Raw genomic sequence first — 23,799 nt, 5'->3', positions numbered from 1 at the left:
AGAAACTTCAAAGGGGGGTCTAGGCTGAGAATGGAATCTCATTGGCTGTGTTTCAAGGCTGTTTTCTCAAACTGAGTTCCCTCTCCCACTCTGAGAATGAAATCTCCACTTCAGAAGCACTTACATACAGTACACTTACAAAACTTTCCAGTCTTATACCTAACTATATTTAGAAGGCTTTTAAAGAGGGGTTTGTTGATATAGTATTCCTAGCCTGATTTATGACATTTTATTCCTGAAAACTGCGAAAATCGATTTAAGCCTATTGACAGTATATTCTGATTTACAAGATAACAAAAGTAGATAAATCCCTCTGTATTTTTCCCCATATCTAATATGTGAACACCATGAAAAAAATATTTTGAACCTGGCTTTATCCAATGCTCAGATTTCGTTTTTTAAAAGGTATGCAAATTAGTGCATATTTAATTAGATAATGCCTAATGTACATATTTCAAAATTACAGAAAACTTGTAATTCATTTTTTTTCCACATATTAATGTAAGTAATCAACTGGGGAAGTTTCATAGTGATTTCTGCTAGTTAAAAATGCTACCCTTTTCACCTGTAGTGTCTCGCCTTAAAGGGGAAATCCGGTGTAAAATGGATTTTGGATATGCTTAGCATGATAACGAGTTCGAACCTTCGTTGGGGAGCAAATAAATGCTAATCCGATGCATTCTAAACTAGCCTGTTTTTAGCCGATGCTTTTAAAATGCTAACACTGGTAGCGATAGGGCATTTCTCATGGTAAAAAGATTGCTAATTTTAAACCATTTACGAGGCTCAAAGTAGCCCGACACTTCTTTGGTAGTATAATGAGGATCCTAACATATAAAACGAGGCATTGACAACTTTGTACAACAAAATGTACAGGTAGTTTATAAAAATTACTGTATACAAACAATACCTTGAGTCGTTTGCCGGTTGGCGCCATCTTAAAACAACGTGTTTTTGACGGAAGCACTTTAGAGTTTAGAGAAGATCTGTGTTGTAGTAACTTAATTTCAAGATGGTGACGACAGGCAAACCCTGCAGGGCACTATATCTATATTTTTAACCAGACACCAAAGGAAGAATTTCGAAATGTCCAAACATTCAGTGAACTTTAATTTCAACAGAGACACATGAATCAAAAGAGACAGCTGTGCAAGGATGGGCAGTATTTATGATACATGTATTTAAAGGTTGTCCAAGTCTTATTACGCGGTTTCTAAGATAGAACAATTTTTGTCACATACAACTGCCTGTCCACTGAATACGCTGTAAAAAAAACGCAGCCCCGGCTCCAAAATCTGCAACAAACACAGGCTTGAACCCTGAAATATAAACTGTGTTCCAGCCAATCACAGACAAGAAGGATGGGATGGATGGGAGAAGGATGGGAAGGATGGGAAGGATGATGCCTTCATGACAATTTCAGGAAGAACGGGGGAGAGGAGGGGGAGAGGAGGAGGGAGGGGCGAGCTAGCTCTCTGTTTTGATTGATAATACTTCAAACGTCAGCAGAAATGACCCAACCATGCTAAGGGAACCTTTAAAATATGTATTTCAAATACAAAATAGTATTTTGTAATTTGTAATTTGTATTTTATTGGGTTGAAGAAAATACCTTCATATTTGGTATCAAAATACTTCATAGGTGTGTATTGTTGTGGTTTACTTAAAAATACCAATATTGTTGGTGATATGATGACATCAAAACAGTCCAAAACAGTGAATGTAACCTCTGACTGGTGCTGACTTTCCCCAGACTTGTTGTGATCAGCATATTGAGATTCAGGAAGATGGTCCAGTGCGAGATGAGTCCAATTTGCTCACACACACAATACACTCCCTCTCTCACACCAACCAAGTTTCTTGAGAACTTTACCACAAAACCATCAGACTTCATTCTCGGTATTATATGCCAGTGTACCATGAGTTTGAAGCCGTTATTTTAAGGTAATAGAACTGCATTGGGTTGCTTTAAGCCCACATTCTGTGGCTCTCAATAGGTTAGGTGGTTAATTTGTACCACTTTACAAGTTTGTTGAGACTTTTTGAGTACATCGTTCAGTATTTAGGCTATGAGTTGTAACAGGCAGGTCAGCACAGTTGATCTGTTGACTGTTTGCAGATCTGTGGCCTGCCTCAAAAAAGCTGTTGCTCTCAAACACTGTCAACAGAGTCAGTGTACTGATGAAGGAATAGATTAAATAGACAGGTATGGAAGGTTTGGAGGAGTATTTTCATGATAAAAAACACAGTATTTTATTTTGATACATGGCGTGGCTACTGTATTTTGTAGTTTATTTGGTAACACTTTATTTGAAGGGGTCTACACAAGGGTGACATGTAACCGTCATAAGAATGTCATGACACATGTCATGCACATTAATGATATAGTATTGCTGTTTATGACTGTTGTCATTAAGTGTCATTCGGTTTTTGGAATGTCAAGTTGACATTGTTTGGGTGTCATCATTATAACAACTTGACATTAGGCAAGATGACATTATTTGAGGGTGTCTCCGTCATGACAACTTGACATTAGCCAAGAAAGAAATGCAAAATTGACATATAACTGTGTTTGGCCTGACTCATCTTCTAGGTTCGTGAAGTGGTGGGCCGGAATAATTGATTGACATGACACCATTATAATTGTGTCATGAATACTTTCCTTGGCATGATATTGTCATGACAACTTGACACATAACTGTGTTTGGCCTGACTTATCTTCTAGGTTTATGAAGTGATGAGTCTGAACAATTGGCTGTCATGACACCATTATAAATTAGATATACTCAACATATTGAAGGTGCATTGCAGATGTAACCCACTCGAAAATAGCCTACTAATAGGATTACATTATTCTAGTTTAATATCTAATTTCTTGATTACTTTTAGTTATGTTTTCCCCTGCACAATCGTGTTTTGTCCAGTAGGTGGCAGTGGTGGCGCTGCAAAGAGGGGAAACTGCTACACTGATTCTTAGAGAATAAGACAGAAATCGCAAACAGCAGAAGGACAGCAGAACAATAGTGAGCTGAAGCCATATTTAGATTTTCCACACTGAGAAGAAAAGTTAAAAATAACATTGAAGAGCTTGTTAAAAGGGGTTTTCCCACCAAACCTACTTTTAAGGAAGGAATAACAGCAAAGGGTCGAAATTACGACAAGGAGTTTACTTACTTGTATGAGTTTTCTCCGGTGAGTGTTTTACACGTGTTCGTCATTTATGTTAGTAGCAGACATGGCGTGATAGATGTGTTTAATGAGTTAAGCACGTAAAAGTTTTATTTTGCTGTAACTCAGTTGTTTAATGCATTGTGTGGAAATGAATTGATGGTACTGCATAAGCTAAAAACCAATCGGAGTTGAACATGAGTTTAATGATTTGAAGTGCTATTTCATGCTATGTTGAAACCATGTTACTACGTGATATGCTAGTGTTGAAGTTTCATGTAGGCTATGTAGTGAATGTATAGATTAAAAATAACAATAATCTACTACAGTTCATGAATATGAGTTATATTTCGAGATCTGCTAAAATGTATCGAGAGAGTAATTGAATTGAATTGTTGCCCTACTATGCAGGTTGTTTTTTTGTTTGGATGAATGATTTGAGAGAGTGTTCCATTGGACAAATTCGCCATTGGACTCGGGAGGCAGAAGAGCAGAGGGCGCGAATGATAATCTTGCCTGCGACATGAACTGCTTCTACTCAATATTTCTTCATTTCATCGTAGCCTACAGATAAGCGCGAGATCTCACCACTTAAAAAAAAAAACATACTACCCGGGTAGATGGACTTTGGTTTATTATTTTGGGGTTATTTTATCAGAGCTCTGAGGTCATCAACTTGTGTGAAAAGGTTGAAAACTAAGAGAAATACTGATTTTCACAACTAAAAGGACAGAAAAGAGAAACAAGGTCATACTATTTGATATTTGATGTTTAATAAATGCGGGCTACATGTTCTGGGTAAACTATTTTGGTACTTTCATTTGTCTACTCCTCTTGTGAAAAGTTCCTTAGAAAGGCAGCACTTCACTCTACATTAAAATAAGTGCCCCTTACACAGACAAATATGGCGTCTCAAGGGGAATCGAACCCCTCAGTCCCTCAAAACACACCTTAAAATGATTGAATGGTACTACTGGTTAGGAATCCGTCATCGTAATGGTGTGTTGGGTAGACTCGTGCATGATTTGAAAAAGCTGCAGAAATGATGGCAATGAAATGGTGCTTTAAGACTAGTATGTGAATAGTTGAATGCATGTTCCACATGCACAGTTAGGTTAGCTGGCATGGTAACATGTCCATGTATTATGGTTTTGCAAAATGCATTGCTGAAATAAACTCTGAAATAAAGTCATGACTGAGTATGGTATTTGTTGTCATTATAGTTGAAATTAGATTCAATGTTCCAGAAATGTAAAATGTACAGAAATAGGACCTACATGATAGTGTAATGACACTTAATGACATGTTCAGGAAACATCTCAGATGGTTCACTGTACTTTAGGTCAAAGGTAAAGTATTCATGACACTGTCAGGAAACTACAGTATTTTGGTGTGTAATAGTTCTTTGTGACAGCTTAATGACAAGTCAAAACTGTACCACTGTAGTTGAGGTCAAGGAAAGTATTCATGACACAATTATAATGGTGTCATGACAGTCAATTGTTCAGGCCCTTCACTTTACAAACCTAGAAGATAAGTCAGGCCAGTTATATGTTAAGTTTTCATGACAATATCATGCCAAACACCTTGCATTTCTTTCTTGGCTATGTGAAGTCATCATGACAATATTGTAAATGGGTTACATTTTCTTGGCTAATGCCAAGTTGTCATGACAAAGACCCGTCAAATAATGTCATCTTGGCTAATGTCAAGTTGTCATAATGATGACACCCAAACAATGTCAACTTGACATTCCAAAAAACGAATGACACATTATGACAACAGTCATAAACCTCAATAATGTGTCATTAATGTACATGACATGTGTCATGTCATTCTTATGACGGTTACATGTCACCCTTATGTAGACCCCTTCAAATAAAGTGTTACTGTTTATTTTGATGCACTTAAAATTAGGGTATTTGATATTTCATTTTGAAATACATTTTAAAGTATTTTTGCCCATCCCTGCAATTGAGGAGGTTGGTCAATAGAGGTTGGTCCTGAGGAGGCTGCGGTCCTTCAATGTGTAAAGCAAGCTCCTCAGGATGTTCTATCAGTCTGCTGTGGCCAGCGCCCTCTTCTATGCAGTAATATACTGGGGTGGAAGCACAAAGAAGAAGGATGCTGGGCGACTTGACAGGCTGGTAAGGAAGGCTGGCTCTGTAGTGGGAGCTGAACTGGAGTGCATCACTTCAATATCTGACAAAAGGACCCTAAACAAACTGATCAACATCTTGGACAATGAATGTCATCCGCTCTACAGCACAATCAAAAACCAAAAGAGCTTGATCAGCTGGAGACTTCGCTCACTGCCATGCACAACTGAAAGGCTGAGGAAGTCATTTGTTCCTAGGGCCATTGAACTGTACCAGGGCTTAAATTTCACTGCGGGATTGCGGGTATTGCGCATAATTTGTTCAAGTCCCGCAACTCTAGCCATTATAATGCGAGAAATTCCCGCATACACTTTTACAGCCTGTCTGATGACGTTAATATAGCCTAATCATTAAGTGGCGTGAATGCGGTGCTATTGACCGGACTGATCAACTACCGAAGTTGAATTGAACATAGCCTCATGCAGGCGCTTTTACACGGAGAGAGAGAGAGAGAGAGAGAGAGAGAGAGAGAGAGAGAGAGAACCACTTTGGCGCTTACGCAAATAGGCTACGCTACCATGGCAAACTTTTACATCTGGAAGGAGCTCCTTGGTAACTATCCTGCTAGCTCAGGTCACGTCAACACTTGATCCCAGAAAGATTGTCTTCGACATGTCAACATTTATTGTATCTAATGACATAGAAAACATAATGATTTGCATACACATACCGCACTATGCACAACTTTTATTCACTAGCGACTACAGCCTAAAACCGTCAGGTTGAAGGGGGGCTAATTACTCCATAGAATTACTCTCAGGTATTTTCTTAAAGTGACAGGCACTCAATTACACCTACTCATCACCAGTGTGCACTCAATTGGACCTACACACCACATTAAAGATATGCCTAAGTGTTATAGGTTAAACGTCAATATGAGGCATTCAAATGACTAAATATGTTTAGCTAGTAGTAATTACTAGTAAAATGCTATACTTTAAAAAATGCATTATTAAATAAATACACTCTATATGAATTCAAAAATATATGATAGAAACATATCACATAAGCTATCATTTTCAGTGTGTGTTTGTGTGTGTGGAGAGAGTCAAGCAGAATCTAGGATGTCCACTGTTGTGAATGATCCCACTACAGTATATATTACTGATGACGTCAGGGTGGTGGGGGCCCCAAAATCAAACACTTTTTTTTTTAAAAAGTATCGAGTATTGAAATCGCAATTCTTGACTTGGTATCAGAATCGACCCCCCCCTCCCCCCCAAATTGTGTAAATCCCCCTTACATGAATAACCTAAGGGGGGAATTCCCCCCCATTTTGAAAAATGAATTTTAAGCCTTGTGTACAATGCCTCACTAAAGGGAAGAGGAGAGATAGACTTCTCTGCTTAGTCTGTCTGCCTCTCCACCCTCTCCATGTCCATGTTTTTTGAGTACTGACTGCCCACTACTGCTTACTACTGTTTTACTACTGTTCTACTATTGTACACAGCCTAATGTTTTCTCTACTGTTTTACTGCTACACTGTTTTTTTTTTTGCTATATTAGCACACATGATCAATGGCTGCGGTCAGGCTTCTGATACAATACTGAATGAATGAATGGCTATAACCCTATTACCTCAACCTGTTCTTGCACTGAAATAGTTTTTTTATTTTACCTTGTCTACATTACACTTTACTCCCCTATTTGTCTATATTATTTATGCTGGTCTCTAGGTCTCTTGCACCTTCACCATGACACTCACTCTCTTGAGCACCTTGGCAGGCACACATAACTAAGGACTATGGCTGGACTACTGTTTGCACCTTCACCATGACACTCACTCCCTTTAGCACATCACCAGTCCTGGCCCTGTCACTACAAGCGTCTTATGCTTGATCACCCTCAAGCACATTGGTCTTTCTTAATTTAACTTATATAGTGTATTTAGTTTTTAGTTTTGTTAGTTTTCTTATCTTCTACTGTCTTAATGTACAGTGGAGTTTAGTTATATGTTTATACTTACACTTATGTTTACCACTTCTGCTGTAAGTGCATGTTGTGTGTTATGTCTGTATGCTACCGAGACCCTTGAATTTCCCCTTGAGGATCAATAAAGTATCTATCTATCTATCTATCTATCTATCTATCTATCTATCTATCTATCTATCTATCTATCTATCTAGAAGTCTACACAAACATTAAAATGTTTCAGTCACAATTTTCATTGCGTCTCTGTCACATTCATAACACCTAACACCTTAACCCCTTTTCAGTTTCCACAGGAAACCTATCAACTCACAAAAAAACACCCAAAGATACCATCAGCCAAGACACTGGTCCTGTGCACTGCAACAGCCAATAAACATTTTTTGGGTGACATTTTTGTGTGGTGAGGATGTGGGAAGACGTCATGAAGAGCTACTTGCTGTTTCTTATAACCTAAGAAAAGTTCCTGCTTCCTACAGTACATTTGTATGGGTTCATCCACAAACTCAACGCTGTTCATAACATGAGAGTAAAACAGAAATAAAACAGACAAGGATTTAGATACAGGAACACAGACAAGCAGAAAGCAAAAGTGAATTGCACACATGTGCACCTTGTTAACAGGACTTCTTAACGTGGTCCTGCTATGACTGCACAGTCCCAAAATGGAGGTAAAAGAAATGGACCATAGACCCAACATAAGGTATGTGTGACGTTTAAGCATGTGTATAAACCTAGCTTTTATCTTGCTATCTTGTGATGGACTCGCAGCTTTATTTCCTTAGTGCTTGTGAAAGGCAAAGATGAAATGGATATTTGTGGACATGACATTTGAAGTTTACAGTGGTATAATCACACATGTGTCTCGTAGTGTAGCTGACTGCATCTAAAATACCTGCTGTAGTCACGCAGTTTGGGTAACAAAAAGGTTATGGGGGACTCAAACCTAAATGATCAAACTTAATAGATGAACCGCTATCAATAAGCATGTGTGACACTGATGAAGACAACTACTGACAGATCATTGTAAATCTAACCACACCAACCCTGGTCACAACATGGTGAAATAGTAATAATTTGACATCTGCCTACAAAATGCTTCAATAACATGAAATACTATATAGTTATCTGCCACATGTGGTCTTGCTCTTTGCCTAATTGCAGTTACCACATGTTTTTCTTTGAATAGCATACCAAGCCAGAAAGCAACCAAATACCATCACTAACTGCAGAACTAAAGTGAAATAGTTTCAAATAAATGGATGTCTTGCAGATTTTTAGCAATATCTAGCTTTCACTACTACTGTTTATATATCATACACAACTATAATCAAAAGTATACTGTGAATAGTCAGTGATGTTAAATGATGTTTAGAAGGTCACTGTTGGGGCGGACCACCCGTCATACTGTATGTCCAATAACTGTAATTGCTACATATGGGAACTTGTACGAGTGCAACATGCAGTTTTCAAAATTGACACCTCAGAATTGGACTCAGAAACTGAAAGGACATGCCCATTCTCTCAAACTCCACCACGTGTTGCAGGCCACAAACATAGTTAGTTTAGTTTCACAGCTAAACTAAGAGGTTGACACTTCTCTTCTCTCTCTTTCTCTTTAGTGACCAGTGCATACAGTTAAACTAAGACGTTGACACTTCTCTTCTCTCTCTTTCTCTTCAGTGACCAGTGCATACAGTTAAACTAAGACGTTGACTCTTCTCTCTCTTTCTCTTCAGTGACCAGTGCATACAGTTAAACTAACGACGTTGACACTTCTCTTCTCTCTCTTTCTCTTCAGTGACCAGTGTATGCCGCCTTCATTCTCCAGCAGAGACACAGAGGTCCTCCCCTGGCTCTACCTGTTCCTGGCTCTCCTTGGCTTCCTCACCAACAGCCTGGTGTTGTTAGAGCTATGGAGGACCCAGAGGAAGCCCACAGTCATTTTCGCCCTAAACATGGTGGTGTCCGATATTATCCTTTGCATCAGCTTTCTCTTTCGGATAGCTTACTATCGACACTCGAGCCAGTGGGAGGCAAATGCACCGATCTGCCGAATGGCCTTATCAGTCACGATCACTGTCTTCTACGTCAATATCTATTGCAATATGTGCTTTCTCTTGTGGACAAGCATCAACCGCTATGTAACTGTAGTGCAGCCACGCTACGCGATGCTGCAAGCATTCAGAAGGCCACAGAGATGCAGCCTACTCTGTGCTGCCACCTGGTTAGTCTTTCTGGTAATAGTGACCACAAGAGTGATGTGGACTCAAGTCCAGACCATTGGAACCAATGTCACCTGCTTTCACTTGATGGAGTATCACAAGAAAGAGCAACAAGTCACCATGGTCCTTGGTACGATGCTCTTCTTCCTCATCCTCGGAGCAATGTTGGTCAGCTACGGCCTGCTCTTGTACCACTTGCAGAAGATCCGCAGGACCTGCCTCGAGGGCACTGGGTTCGGACCAGGCCTGGGCTTGAGAGTCAAGAGGAAGGTCCTGGCGTCCGTGTTGGTGTTCCTGGTCTGCTTCCTCCCACACCACATCCAGCGGAGTGTCAGGCTTCTCTCGGCACGAAAAGATTTCGCCACGGCACAAACGTTCTCCCGGGTCCAGAGTGCCACCTTTCTGGTGGCCGCGATGAATTGCTGCCTCAATCCCATCCTGCACCTGGTGCTTCGCTTGCCATGCTGTCGTCCAAAGAGACCCAATCGTGCAACAGCCGCCACAGACTGCTCCAGGAACCAAATACCTTAGATACATATCACCGAGGCAACTGAGGGAATTGGGCCCCATATGATATATACCAGAGGTCTTCAATAGGCGGACCGCGGTACGGAGTCCGGACTCTGACGTGATCCTATCCGGACCTGGACCATAATTATTGAGATTTTCACGGTAGATTTCAAAGCTGCGCTAAATGTTTCGTAGGTTAGGATATAACAGCATTAACTTTAGTAGCTTCAGGAACCATCATCTCGCTTGCTGCTACTCAGCCAATGAAATCTGTGCATTTTGTCGAGTCAGTGAGTAAAGTTACTATGGTGAAGAGACTCAATGATAGCCTGACAGGGAAAACAAGGAGAGGAGACGGGATGAGAAACAATCAGATGGATATGTAAGTTAGCGATAAGCAAGTTCTTTTCAAATCATGGATTGCTCAAAGAGGAGAAAGCTAGACAGCAAGAACAGAGCTTTTAATAACGATTGAAGGGCAATTCCACGCAAAACTGTCACGTCCATGACGCCAACTAAATACCATGGCATTGTGTTGGCGTTATGGGTGTGACAGTTTTGCGCGGAATTGCCTGGACTGACTCTTATATGTTTATATTCTCAACATAAGTATCAACATAAAAAAATAAATAAAATAAACTTGCTGATTGATGGGTTAAAGGAACCAGCTGTGGAATAATATCCATCCTTGTCTTAGCTCAAATCTTATTTTAAGTTCACGTTAAGATCTTAAAATAGACAAGGCTACTCAGTTTTTCTCCCCAATTAGGCCTATTCTTATCTTGTCTTATTTCTCCTCATTTCGAATGTTGTTTTTACAGTAGGCTACTTATTTTATTTCACATTAAACATTAGGCCTACAAGGCCTAGGCCTACAACTATACATGCCTATCCACGCATGTTAAACATTATGATGCTCCGGACCTTTGCTTGATGAAATTTGCCGTAACTGGACCTCGATGAAGTTTACTTGAATACCCCTGATATATACTGTATATATACAGTGCCTATAAAAAGTATTCACCCCCCTGGATATTTCCCCTTTGACTGCTTTTTGTAAATGGAATATTGACCAATTTAATTTGGCACTGCATGTTTATCATGGCACAGCGGATGTCTATTCAGTGTTCTGAGAGTTATGTAATGTAATTTATTTATTTATTTCAAAAGGGACAGTGCATAATAAATAATAGATGCATTGTTCCAGGTTGTAGCAAATATTGCTAATTTCCGCCCATTTATTTATTTTATAATATTAATTGCTGTTTTTTTATGCACTCATCTTTAATGTTCAACATATTTAATGTTTAACATCTTTAAACTTCTTTCTCTTATTTTGAATGTTAAATGAAAGTCACTTCAGAACCAATTGTCTGTGTTCAACATCACCTTATCAAGCACTGCCACTGACTAAAATGACATGACCATTACATTTAGTCCACTATTAAAAGTTCTTTCAATAAATCACTGTTATCATAAATTACTCTGGTTAACTGTCCATTTTTGTATATATCTCAATCCTGCAGCGGTGTCTGAGGCTGAGAGATTATTTCTACCTGCAACATGACTTCCCAACCACTAGGGGCTACTGTTGAACAGTATTCTGCAGAGATACTCTGAGACCACTCAAATTTGATTGCTGTTTTTGATGAAAAAGCTCTCTGGTCTCCCTCTTAGCTATACGTTGAAGTTGTTGGGACAATACAGTGTAAAGTAGAATCAGCATTTGCCTCAGGAGACTAACATAAGAAAACATAATGCTCATGTGGCAGGTTATTCAATTTCAATAGCAGCTCGGCAATGAATAAAATAAAGGATAAACGGTACAAAGCAGAAAGTCATCTGTTTAAAAAGAACAATATCATTCACTCTTGAATAAACTTTTGCACAGTATTTACCATATGCATAGCGTAATACCTATGCAGTATTGAATTACTTCGCAGCAACAATAAATTAACCTTCAGAAATGATCCTGAGCATTCTATAAAAGAAGAGCCAACATGGGACTTCCTCATAGCAAGACTTCTGTGTAGCATTATAGCATCATCAGCAGTAGAAACATTCAGTGCACATCGAGACGGTGATGAGGCAGCATCCTCGCACGACCTCCACCACTTAACTTCAATGGGTAAGGGAAGGTTTGGTTTGCATTCAGTGAGCAATGCACTTATTTAGAAGTGGATTTAGTGGATTTTTAAACATTTTCAACATAATTTTTCATCTAAGAAACTATTAACAGTATATGTTTTGCTTAAAAATAAGATTACATAAAAACATTTACACCATAATGCTATTCTAAACTGACATGTATGACCATATATACAACTTACTTTTTTCTGGTAAATACTGTATTATTTACTAGAAAATAATTCACAAACAAAACTCTTCTTATAAAGTCTTAAATCAATGCAATGAAAATACTTCTTGTTCTAATGTTTCTAATGTTTCTACAGAACAAGTAATTATGAGATCTAAATGTTTTGCCAACATGTAATCAACAAAGGATCTCTGTAACTTGGATATGACAATGGCAGATGCCAATCTGACCACTGACTTCAGTAATGTCACCATACGCCTTTGCCCATCAGTCACAACTTATATAGTCCTGCCAACTCTCTACACCCTGATGTTCCTGGCTGGTCTCCCTGGAAACATTCTCTCATTGTGGGTCTTCATGTCCAGGATTCCAGACAAGTCCCCGACACACATCTACCTCATCAACTTGAGCGTTTCCAACCTGGTCTTATGCCTGACAATGCCCATCCTGGCAGCATACTACGCCTTGAGCTCTTTCTTGGACATAAGCCACCCCTTCTGCAAGATGGCCGTGTCCTTACTGACACCCATAATCCACACCAACATCACCGTGGGCATGATCAACCTGACCTGGGTGGCCTTGAGTCGCTGTGCCACCCTCATCCTGAACAACCATGCCCACCGGCCGAGCCGTGTGACCAAAGTCCTCCCGTCCGCCTTCCTGCACCAGTTTTGCCACACTCGCGTCGCTTGGGGCCTCTGCCTGGGCACCTGGGGCTTGGTGTTAGCCGGTCTGGTTCCTTTCGTGGTAATGTACTCTATGGAAGTGAGTCAGACACCACTGAGGGAAAAAATGCTACAGTGTCAGGGTAGAGGTTGGCAGTGGCGGCTCGGTCATCGTTGGCAGCCTGGTAATCTCTTTCCTCAGCTATCTGCTGGTGCTCAGCTCGTACATTGCCTTGTCTCGCCATATCCTGCGCATCCGCCACAACACGGCCATGTCCAACCAGCAGCATGTCTACGCGAGGGTGTTCCGGAACATCATGGTCATTCTGGTGGTCCTGAGCATTTGCTTACTGCCTCATCAAATCTGGAAGGTCGTTTTCCTGCAGTTGGTGCACCAATACTCTGACTCTGCATCACTCGAAGCCAACAGCTGTCACCCCCTCTCCGTGCACGTAGAGGTAAAGAACATGCTCATCTCTCTGGCTGCTCTGCGTTGTAGCACGGATCCCATCACCTACTTCCTGTTGGACAGGACATTCCGCAAGCACACCGTCAGCATGCTGGGACTGACCCCACCCTCAAATAGCCAATTGTCAGGGTCGTTGCTGGACCATAATGGAGCAGCTTCCCAGGTTTCCAAGGTACATAACTTTTCACAAGTCTGATGATGCAATGTACCGAAACATGATAAATACTGTTCAAGAGACATTCATATAACCAAGCGATGAATCTGCTGTCTTGAGTTTGCAGTTCCTCGGGAGAACAAGGCTAGAAGTATCTGTCTGTGGTTTGAGTGCATTACTGAGTGATGGGTGTTGTGAACATATACTGTATTATGGTGTATAATAACCCTTTTAAGGTTATTATAATTATATAAGGTTAACCTTATATATATATATATATATTTATATTGCATATATTTAATATATTTATCAATATTCATTTATATATATATATATATTTTTCATTAAGGTTTAAGACTTTTGGGTTCATTTGATAAAATCATTGTTGTTGGGTATAAAAATCATTGTGTCTGATAACATTGGTAAGACCAATGATAATTTATGTATGTATTTCTAAAATATACCCCCATGAAAAATTAAAAATCCATCCATGTGTGGTGAATCTTTTATTATGTTTGAAAAATACTCCTTTGATGGAAGAGGAACATTTCCCACCCACACAACCTGTACCTAAATATCCACCAAGTAAGTGGAGTGTGTTTTGTTGTATTCAGTTAATGAAACCTTCCCATATCACATACCAAAAGTCCATTAAAAGTGGTGGAACAATGTCAAAAATGGAATTATTTGTACATTGGTCAATGGCCAAACATTTTACCTTTGGCAGTTTTACGGAACTTTCATAGTATAGGGGATATGTGAAAATTATGTCCAATTCCTTGATAAAGGCATGAAACTTGGTGAACTTGTACAGTTTATGCATTTCTTTTTATACATCACAAAAATTGTGATCCCCTTACCTCCTGTCTACAGAACATTCACAAGCTTTAGCTGCTGACAAATGGTCAGAGACACAAAGCATCTATATGAAAATGACACATTGCTGATGTTTTGTGACTTCATCTGCTCTAACACACACACACACACACACACACACACACACACACACACACACACCAGCAGCAATAGGGGTGTATAGTCAGTATGCTTACAGTGGACATGCATTACGGCTAAACGCTGGGCACTATTAAAAAACAATATCTTTCTTTGATGAAACTCAGAATGATAGAGATCATAAAAAAAACACTTATCCCTCAGTTTGCCTAAACACACCACCCATTAGCCACTTAGTGGCCGATTAGTGTGGCAATTCTGATCAGTCTTCCAATTGTTCTAGCTCATTGAAGATGCCAATAGACCTGAGAGAGAGAGAGAGTGCTCACATTTAATGTGTTTACACCCTATAGCATGGCTTCAGAATAGGCATAGCCATACAGTGCAATTTGGAAGTCCTTGCCAGAAGGTTAATTGTGTTTAATGGGACAGTGCATACTAGATAATGTTGTTTTTATTGCAAATACCCCTGCATAAGATGCTTACTGTAACTTGCCCAAATTATATTCACAAATTATAAACAGCAGATTATAAAGTGGAACACTGAGCCTGTTGACACAATGTAATCCAAGTATATCTACTTAGGAGATCCAATTGCACAATATCTGTCAAAGACTTCTTTTTTAAAATTAATATAATTGCATTATAATCAAAGAATAGCTACAATAGCTCATTTCAAAGAGAGGGCCATTTTGTTTTATTTCATTAGGTGCTGCCAACAACACTGGGTCTAGTTGATGGACTACAGATTTTAAGTCAGAGGATGCAAAAAAACACAACTGCTATAAATATGATCAGCATCAGTACATAAATTAGGCTACATCGTTCCTCTTCTACAGTTTGCATACTGATGACTGATTTCCAACATGGGTTTAGGTGACATTTGCTACACTTGGCTAAATCCTATTCCAAATGTATTATCAATTTTAGTTAACTGTTAAAAACTGTTAAAAATATATTACTATGACCTGGAGAAGGTTTTTTTGAAGCACTGTGTGTTGTACCAAGTAGCATTGTAGGACTCTCAAAGCAGTCATTTGAAAAGGAAATGATGCATGTGTTGCACTCAGACATAACAAAGTGTAACACTGCTAATAAGATCTTTTCACACAGCTTGTCTTTTTAGTGTCTGTGACTTCACTCTCTCTCTGCTTTATGTTTCAATAGAAGAGCACTGACAAAGTGTTGCAGTATTAACAATAATTTTCTTGTGCATCATTATTATGGTGTAAGATTGACAAAATAAAATGGGACCATAGCTTAAATTAAGTTTCTCATGCTGCTTCCAATTATGTGCTCTGTCATAATATTAAAGTGCATTCCCCTTCTACCAATGTTAGCACAAGTAATCCTGTAAAACTACATTATTTCCCTTTCTTTAGTTACATTAGCATGGATGATTTTGAGAACTACAAGGACAGCCATGAATCATGCCTGTCTTTCTGTCTGTCTGTGTAAATTTGCATGATATGCTCAATAGATGGGAGCTCATATTAGTTGGCTTTTCAAAACATGATTCACAACAAAATCACCAGCAAAGCTCCGGGGGTTCAAACCGTATGTGTCCCCCTGCCAGCCTGAAACTGTTTGTTTGGTAAAGGTTATTGTGCAATTGTCCATATGAGTCGATTCTCTAGTCAACAAGTCTGCTGGGGCTTGTCATTGAGAAATAGGATGGTCGTCATGGTGCAAGGTTTGGCACTCTGTGGCTACGGCAGCTCATATGACTTCCTGTTTTGTGTGGTCAGTGATGGCAATGACGGCAGTTCCTCCTGGCCCTGTCTCTGTCCTCCATGCTGTTCTACCTTTTGTTCCTCAGGCACACTCAATGATTGTAGTGTCCAGCAAATATTCTAGAACAGAGCATCTTATTCTCAAAGATTCTAGAATCTTTGGTGTCCAGAGTTGGGCATCCATTAGGGTCATTAGGGACATTTCCCTTCTCTCATTGCTACAGGGACTCGGAGCTCTTGACAGCTTTTAATATGAATGACTATCTATTTCTGTCAGTATTACCCCATCAATGGTCCAATTAATTTCTCAGAGAGCCTCAAAGTTTAGGCTATCTGAACCTCTGTCGACCAGTTACATCACAGTAGCAGCGGCATGTAGCTCAGGCTATGCAAAAGTGCAAATTAATTTATGGAACTCACTGCCTGGCCACCCACAGAGTTGACCTCGAACAGGCTAACAGGGAAAAGACAATCAATAGAATCAACTAATAAAAGATAAAGGTGTTTTTCCATGAGAGGGGCAACACTCTGATAGCTGACATACAGTATTAGCTCTGGGCCACGTGTGCTCACTAATCCTGCTGTGTGTAAACATTCATGTCCTCAAATGCACCACTTGCTGCAAAGCAACCATTATGCTCCGATGAATACATAAGAAAATCAACAAATGCCAATTCTATTTGCATTTCTGCACCAGTGAGCATATTGCTAACCTGCTCGGGTTAAAGCTAGCTTTTATATAATCCTTTCAGGCAACCAAGTGTTTTTTTTTTCTAGGTTCAATTCCAGTCAACATGAAATGATATGATTTTTAACCACCTCTAAGCATTGCCGTCTCAGAGCATGCTAGCTTGTAAACAAACACATCACTTTCAGACCACAGGCTTACAGAAAAATTACCCACATAGGCCTACATACACAGATACTGACAGGCACACACACAGACACAGACATGCACAGACACACACAATGAACAAGCTTCTATTTTTGAAATGTGATACACCTCTCCAACTCCTATTAGATGTCTGTTCATCATCGTATGGAAATGTCATGTAGTTGTCAGTTTGGAGCACAGCCACTTAACACATTTCACCAAAAGTGTTTTGTTTGGTCAAATTAGAAAGGCCAACGTGTTATCCAACCTGACTGAAAAAATAACTGAGAGCTCCGTAAACAAACCATTACACCAGGGTATCAGCCCCTTACCAACATCGCTGCTGTTGTTTGTCAGTCATAATGAGATATAAACACTTTGACTGACTCACTCCACAACATGTCCAGCCACACATATACAGTGCCTATAAAAAGTATACACCCCCTTGGATATTTCCCCTTTTATTGCTTTAATAAAGTCAATTTAATTTGGAATTAAATTCAAATTAAATTGATCAAATCTGTCTTCACTTTGAGATTAAAAAGAGGATCTTTGTAAATTATTGTAAAAAAGGCCAAATTAAATTGATCAAGATTCCATTTATAAAAGTAGTAAAAGTGAAAATATCCAAGGGGGGTGAATACTTTTTTAGGCATTGCATCAAAAGCCCATTTTCATACATGATTTGGATGGACAGCCAGAAAGGCAGGGCAGCCTTGCTGCTCCTTCAGTATCAGAGACAGTGATGTACTTCTGATCTCTGGGCCTTGCCTTCTAAGAGTTGCCAGTCAGTGGTCAGCCAGGTTTGACTGAAAAGTGTGGCGACACACACAGGCTACTACAGATTTGAGAATTAGGGTACAAAACTTGACCATGACACCATCTGGACATAATTTGAGGTGTGGATTTCAAATAAGCAAAGTACAGTACAGTTCATACACTAGCCCACCTGTGTCCAATTTTTGACTCAATCTGTACAATCTTGTGATCATAACAACGTCACAAAGTGAAAAGATATTCTGTACTCCAGCCTAAACAAATGACAAATCTACCACACGTTTAGCTGAAGAGAGACTTTTGGTCCCACGACAGGGCTATACTGTAAGTCAAACCACAATGACACATTCATTCCGTATAGAAGATACTGGTTTTAAACCAGTGGACTAATGATTACACAACAACCTTCATTCCATAAAAGATATTCTGAAGATACTGGTTTTTTGGTCCCAAGATACTGCTCATACTGTAAGTCAAACCACAATGACACTTTCATTCCGTGTAGAAGATATTTACTGGTTTAAAGAAGTGAAGCTGCGTCTTTGTTTAGTGGACTAGTCTAGATGATTACGAGCAACAACCTTTATTATATTATTAATAAGCTTTATTTGTATAGCACCTTTCATACACAGAATGCACCTCAAAGTGCTTTACATTTGAAACATTTAACACAATAATATAGAAGAAAATAATAATAATAATAATAATAATAACAATAATACATTTTTTAAGGCTAATACAGGAAGTTGTTGCGGTAGTATATATATGGGCTTTGCTAATAAAGTCAGAGTACCTGAATATGTGTTGTAGTATGTGATTCCTACAGTTAGCTACGTCTTAGAAACGTTGTAAAAATATTTCAATAGATTAAGAAAGCAAGAAAGAATAGATTGGTTTGTTTAGATCTAGTGAAATTGCTGCCTTGACAACGCTACGTCATGGCTTCATATTGATCTGAAGCTGAGCAGACCCATCTTGTTACTAAATGGACAATCCTTGATCTTGCCTCCCTCTTTTCTTGGAGCAGCATCAGTGTTTAGTGACTTCAGAGTGACATAACACTATAGTTCACTACACTTGATTATAAACCAATGCAAAACTGAGTAAGCGAGAGTGTGATTGAGTGCTTAACTGTGTGTATGAGCATGTGTCTGTCTGCTGTTGTTATGTAGACAGTGTGTGCATGTCTCCGTCACAGAGTGTGTGCAGATTTGCAAGCGTGCAAGCATGTGCATGTGTGTGTGTGTGTGTGTGTGTGTGTGTGTGTGTGTGTGTGTGTGTGTGTGTGTGTGTGTGTGTGTGTGTGTTTTGTGTCAGACAGGTCTGCTGACACACACCCTTGCTCTGGATACTCAGACATGCTGACTGAACGGCCAGACAGCAGGGCGTTTGGGGCCCCCGTCTCTCTCGGCCTCTCTCTTCCTGTCTCTCTCTCTCTCTCTCTCTCTCTCTCTCTCTCTGTGTCTATCTCTCTCTCCGTCTCTCAAAGTCTTTCTTTCTCGGCACTGCATCTTGAGCAGAGAGCTATACCAGGGTCACACGCTGATTTGACTGCTCTTAACTGCACTTATGTCTCGCGCTCTCATTTGCGGCATACAAGTAAAATCATGCATTCACAAACATTTCTGTAAAAGAGTGGGTCATTCTGAAGTGCACAGTGAATTCAAGCGGAGTACTGTCATAGGATGCACAAAGCAAGGTCTGTTAAAGCAGCATAGAATCCTGACCTCAACCCTATCAAACACCTTTGGGATAAACTAACGCAGATTGCTACCCAGTGCTAACATCAGTGCTTGAACTAACAAATGCTCTTCTGGATGAATGGACAAAAAATCTCACACACTCCAAAGTCTTGTGGGAATTTTAATTTTGATTTCAATTTTGGCTCCGAACAATCACAAAAATAGTATAAATCGAGAAAAAACAATTATTTTGCCACATTCCGTGAAGAAATAGAGTTTATGAAAATACATACAATTTCAACTCATACAGAGCACTGATTAACGCCACTTCTTTAAGCCCCGCACTCGACACACCCCTCCCCTCTGTGCACAGGCCACTCAATCAGTTTTGAGATCTGTGTGCTCCTGCAGTCGCTATCATCATGAACCAACCAACTAGGAACATGTGCTCTGCGGTTGTAACCCTAGGACATCTTGACGATCATGAAGCTAAATCAGTAGATACAGGAAGTAACACTTCTTTAAAAGTCAAAGTCAAAGAGGCATCATGTTACTTCTTCATCCTGAAAATACAATAACATACAGTATCACCATCCTCATCATAAAAACTGATCACAGATCTTTCTCATCAATCTGATAGCAATTTTATGTCACTTTGTTTGAGATATAGGGTGAATAGTTATTCACTATTTTAGAGCTGCACAGATCAGCTCCTTTGGTTTGGGGGACAGCTACAAGAGAACTAGTCTGTTGAGTTTGTTCATTCATTCATTCATGCATTTAATTATTCATTCATTGAACTGTCTTATCCCAAATCATCGATGAAGTATACTGAAAGCTTTAGCTTGAATATATACACTGAATATAGGAAATTAGTACTTTTAGTTAAACTGCTTGCAACAACGGATATTATAGCTCAAAATCTTGTATTCAACTTTATGCTTTTTTGTTTACATATTACACAATTTTGTTCTATTTGAGCAGAAGTGTAGGAGAGCATGACATGTCATCAATGTGTGTCGTCTGTTACAACTGAACCAATCTTACCACACGTGCTGCTACAAAGTGTATAGGCTCTTTCTATTGCACCACAAACACAGATGACCACAACTTACTGCACTGCTATTGAAGACTTGCTGCCTGCTAGTGTCTCTCTCTGTTTCCATCCTGTCTTGTGCTGGGTTCCTAGTTGGTTGACTGTCCAGCTGGGAAACTGAGGCTTTGTGTTAGCTAGGCTAGGCTTGTTTGTGTTTGGTCATGAAGGCCTTATGGTACACTGCTGCTGAACTCTTGCGATTTTACTCCTGCAATGCCACCATCACCGATGGGGTTTGCCGTTTGTCGAGCAGTGGGGACTTCCTATGGACCCTTTCAGGAGAGTTCCATTATCAGCATCATAGTTGGCCCCACAAGACTTCCTTTTTAACATTCCATATGTTATCTTAAAGCAGAGGAAGTAGATTGGGGCCCAAATAGAATGTTCAAGCATTGTTTTTGTTTTGATTGTTGAAAGGGTCCATTGGAAGGCTTATTTACATTGGGGCTCTGGTCACATCTCCCAGCGGGCTACAGACACTGGATCTGCCCTGCTCGCTCCCTGCCAACGGCCTTCTACACAGCACAGCACTTTCCAGCAGTCCAGCAATAATACCATAGCTATGTCATAATACTGGAATACGGAAACAAATGCATCCTTGAAGGTCAGATTAAAAAATAGCCATTGCAGGCTAGTAAGGAGAGTGAGTAAGTGAGAGTGCAAAAGAGAGAGAAAGAGAGAAAGAGAGAGAAAAAAAGAGAAAGAGAGAGGCTGTGCTCCCAGGAGGACAATACAGTGTGACTCAAAGTGACCTTTCTCCGCTCTGACCATGTGCTAATAATGGGCTACCTGTCAGCATCTCCCAGCTAGGGCTGGAGAGGGGCAGAGAAGGAGAAAGAGAGAAAGAGAGAGAGAAAGAGAGAGAGAGAGAGAAAGAAAGAAAGAGAGAGAGAGAGAGGGAGAGAGATCGATCTATGAAATATTGAGGCAGTAAGGACAGAGCTGTTCATTTATTTATAGAGGGGAGTGGAGCTGATGTTCAGGTCTCACCTGCCCAGTGTGTGTGTGTGTGTGTGTTGTGTATGAAATGAAGGGGGGCCTTAAAAGGGAAACACCATAACAACAACAGAGGTCAAGGCCAAGGTAAGTGCTGCCAATGTGCACAGACATTGTTGTGCACAGACATTGTTGTACACAAATACCTTGCAATGTGAACCTGCACAGTGCATACTGTGTTTATACAGTCGTATAGAACTCTACACACACACAAGCATAGAACTGCTCAGTCCGTGATAAAAATATATGCAAACACACACATTCACATGGTCTATGAGGGTAGATATTGTGGCTAGGCCTCCACACACACACACACACACACACACACACACACACACAAAACACCAAATTCCACATCACCAGAGCAACTCTAATATTCTCTTTCTCTTGGCAGACACCAGTCAGCCTACCTTTACATCTCGATGAATGACGTTGTTGTCATGGCAATAGCGCAGCGCCTCAAGGATCTGTCTCATGTAGTGACTGTGGGAAAGGGGGAGAAAAAGAGCAAAAGAAAGTGAGAGAAAAAGAGAGAGACAGAGAGAGAGGGGTGGGGAGAGATAGAGAGATGAGAGGAAGGAAGGAGAGAGAGAGGGGTGGGGAGAGATAGAGAGATGAGAGGAAGGAAAAGAGAGAGACAGAGAGAGAGGGGTGGGGAGAGATAGAGAGATGAGAGGGAGGAAAAGAGAGAGAGGGGAGTCAGCGAGGACGGCAAAGACAGAGAGGTACAGAGAGAGAGAGGTAGAGAGAAAGAGAGTTATCACACAGACAGTTAGTTATCACAGGTTAGCAGAAAAAGCCACTTCTTGGTTTTGTATCTGATGGTTATTGTTACCCAGCACTGCTGATCTGACCTTTGATGTATTCCATTTAAACCCAGCAGCCCAATACGAGAAATGACTGACCAAGCTTTGCTCAACTAAGATTATCGCAACCTGAAGCGCAGACAGTTCCTTACCACAGAGACCTACTGATTCAGACCGTGGGCTGTCAACAACATCAGGTCAGGCAACCAGCAGAAACTGCTGTCTATTTGAACACCACCAACGTGGAAGGTATCTGCACCTTACCATGATCAGGTCTCAAGTAAGATTATCATGAAGCTATTTAAGAGCAACACAGCTGATGAATGAATCATTGTTTTGTGTGTGTGTGTGTGTGTGTGTGTGTGTGTGTGTGTGTGTGTATATGTGTGGCTGAATGAAGGCCCATGGTTTGGTCTCTTGCTTGAGGAGACACTTGTAATTCCCAAGGGTACAGACTACTTGACCATTTCATTTTTTCAACAATATTAAACAATTTAGCCAAACTCCTAGCAATACTCCTGGGAGAAAGAAGTGCCACTCATAAATCATCACTAGGAATATTTCACTACACTGAATGTTTCATTTTTTCTTCCCGGGTTTCTCACATATTTTCAACTTTTTTTCCTGCTGTCTTCCTGTTAAAATATTTTCCTGTAAATATCCCTTATTTTCAGTCTCTCTTTCAGTCAGCCAATCTTTAAACAGATGTTTTTCAAAGCATCGTTTGCTTTTTAGCACTCCTAGAGTGATTCACATCTCGTTGGTTGTTGTTATGTTTTGATGCAGTTTTGCAGCAGTTTTGTTGTCTGAATTCTTGCAGTTAGCAGAGGGATAGCAACAGAAAGTCGAATGTTGCAATTTTTCACGTATTTTGGGTTGTAAACCCGGGAAATCTCCCTTATTTTCAAAACTCAACGATGACAGATCTGCACTACACCCTATTACAAAAAAGGCATGGAAACTGTATCACAGTGCTACATGAGATGAGCGGCTGAATTCCCTGAGCATGCAGAGAAGCCTCAGCTGGAACTCTGAAATTCTCTTAAGTGTACACTGGGGATAATCTCATGTTCTCTTCAGTGAAATGAAAATTCAGTCAATTCTTTTTGAGTTATTACATTAAAAAAAGAAAAATCCTAACTTACCTGGCGACAGCTTCACTGTAGACAAAGCCAGCATCTGCTCTTTTAACGATTTCGAAACACAGGTCAGCTCCATCCATACTAAGCAAGGGAGAAACAAGAGATAACAGGATCAGAAGCATACAATGGCTGGAATTACACAT

At 40.0% G+C, this 23,799-nt stretch overlaps 1 protein-coding gene across 19 annotated transcripts in view; it reads right to left on the bottom strand.

Moving 5' to 3' along the window:
- Positions 1-23,799, bottom strand: part of caska (calcium/calmodulin-dependent serine protein kinase a) — a 193,516-nt gene that overhangs the window by 56,982 nt on the left and 112,735 nt on the right. For all 19 annotated transcript variants that reach the window (XM_048239918.1, XM_048239920.1, XM_048239925.1 and 16 more), the window contains exons 4-5: positions 23,660-23,737; positions 22,119-22,191 (exon numbers count right to left, since the gene is read on the bottom strand). In XM_048239918.1, the coding sequence (XP_048095875.1) occupies positions 22,119-22,191; positions 23,660-23,737 (151 nt within the window). The remainder of the gene's footprint in view (positions 1-22,118; positions 22,192-23,659; positions 23,738-23,799) is intronic.

The sequence above is a fragment of the Alosa alosa genome, chromosome 3 (assembly GCF_017589495.1).
Source record: "Alosa alosa isolate M-15738 ecotype Scorff River chromosome 3, AALO_Geno_1.1, whole genome shotgun sequence".
In the NCBI taxonomy this organism is placed as follows: domain Eukaryota; kingdom Metazoa; phylum Chordata; class Actinopteri; order Clupeiformes; family Clupeidae; genus Alosa; species Alosa alosa.
Note: the sequence above shows the minus strand (reverse complement) of the source record. Positions and strands in the feature narration are given on the sequence as shown.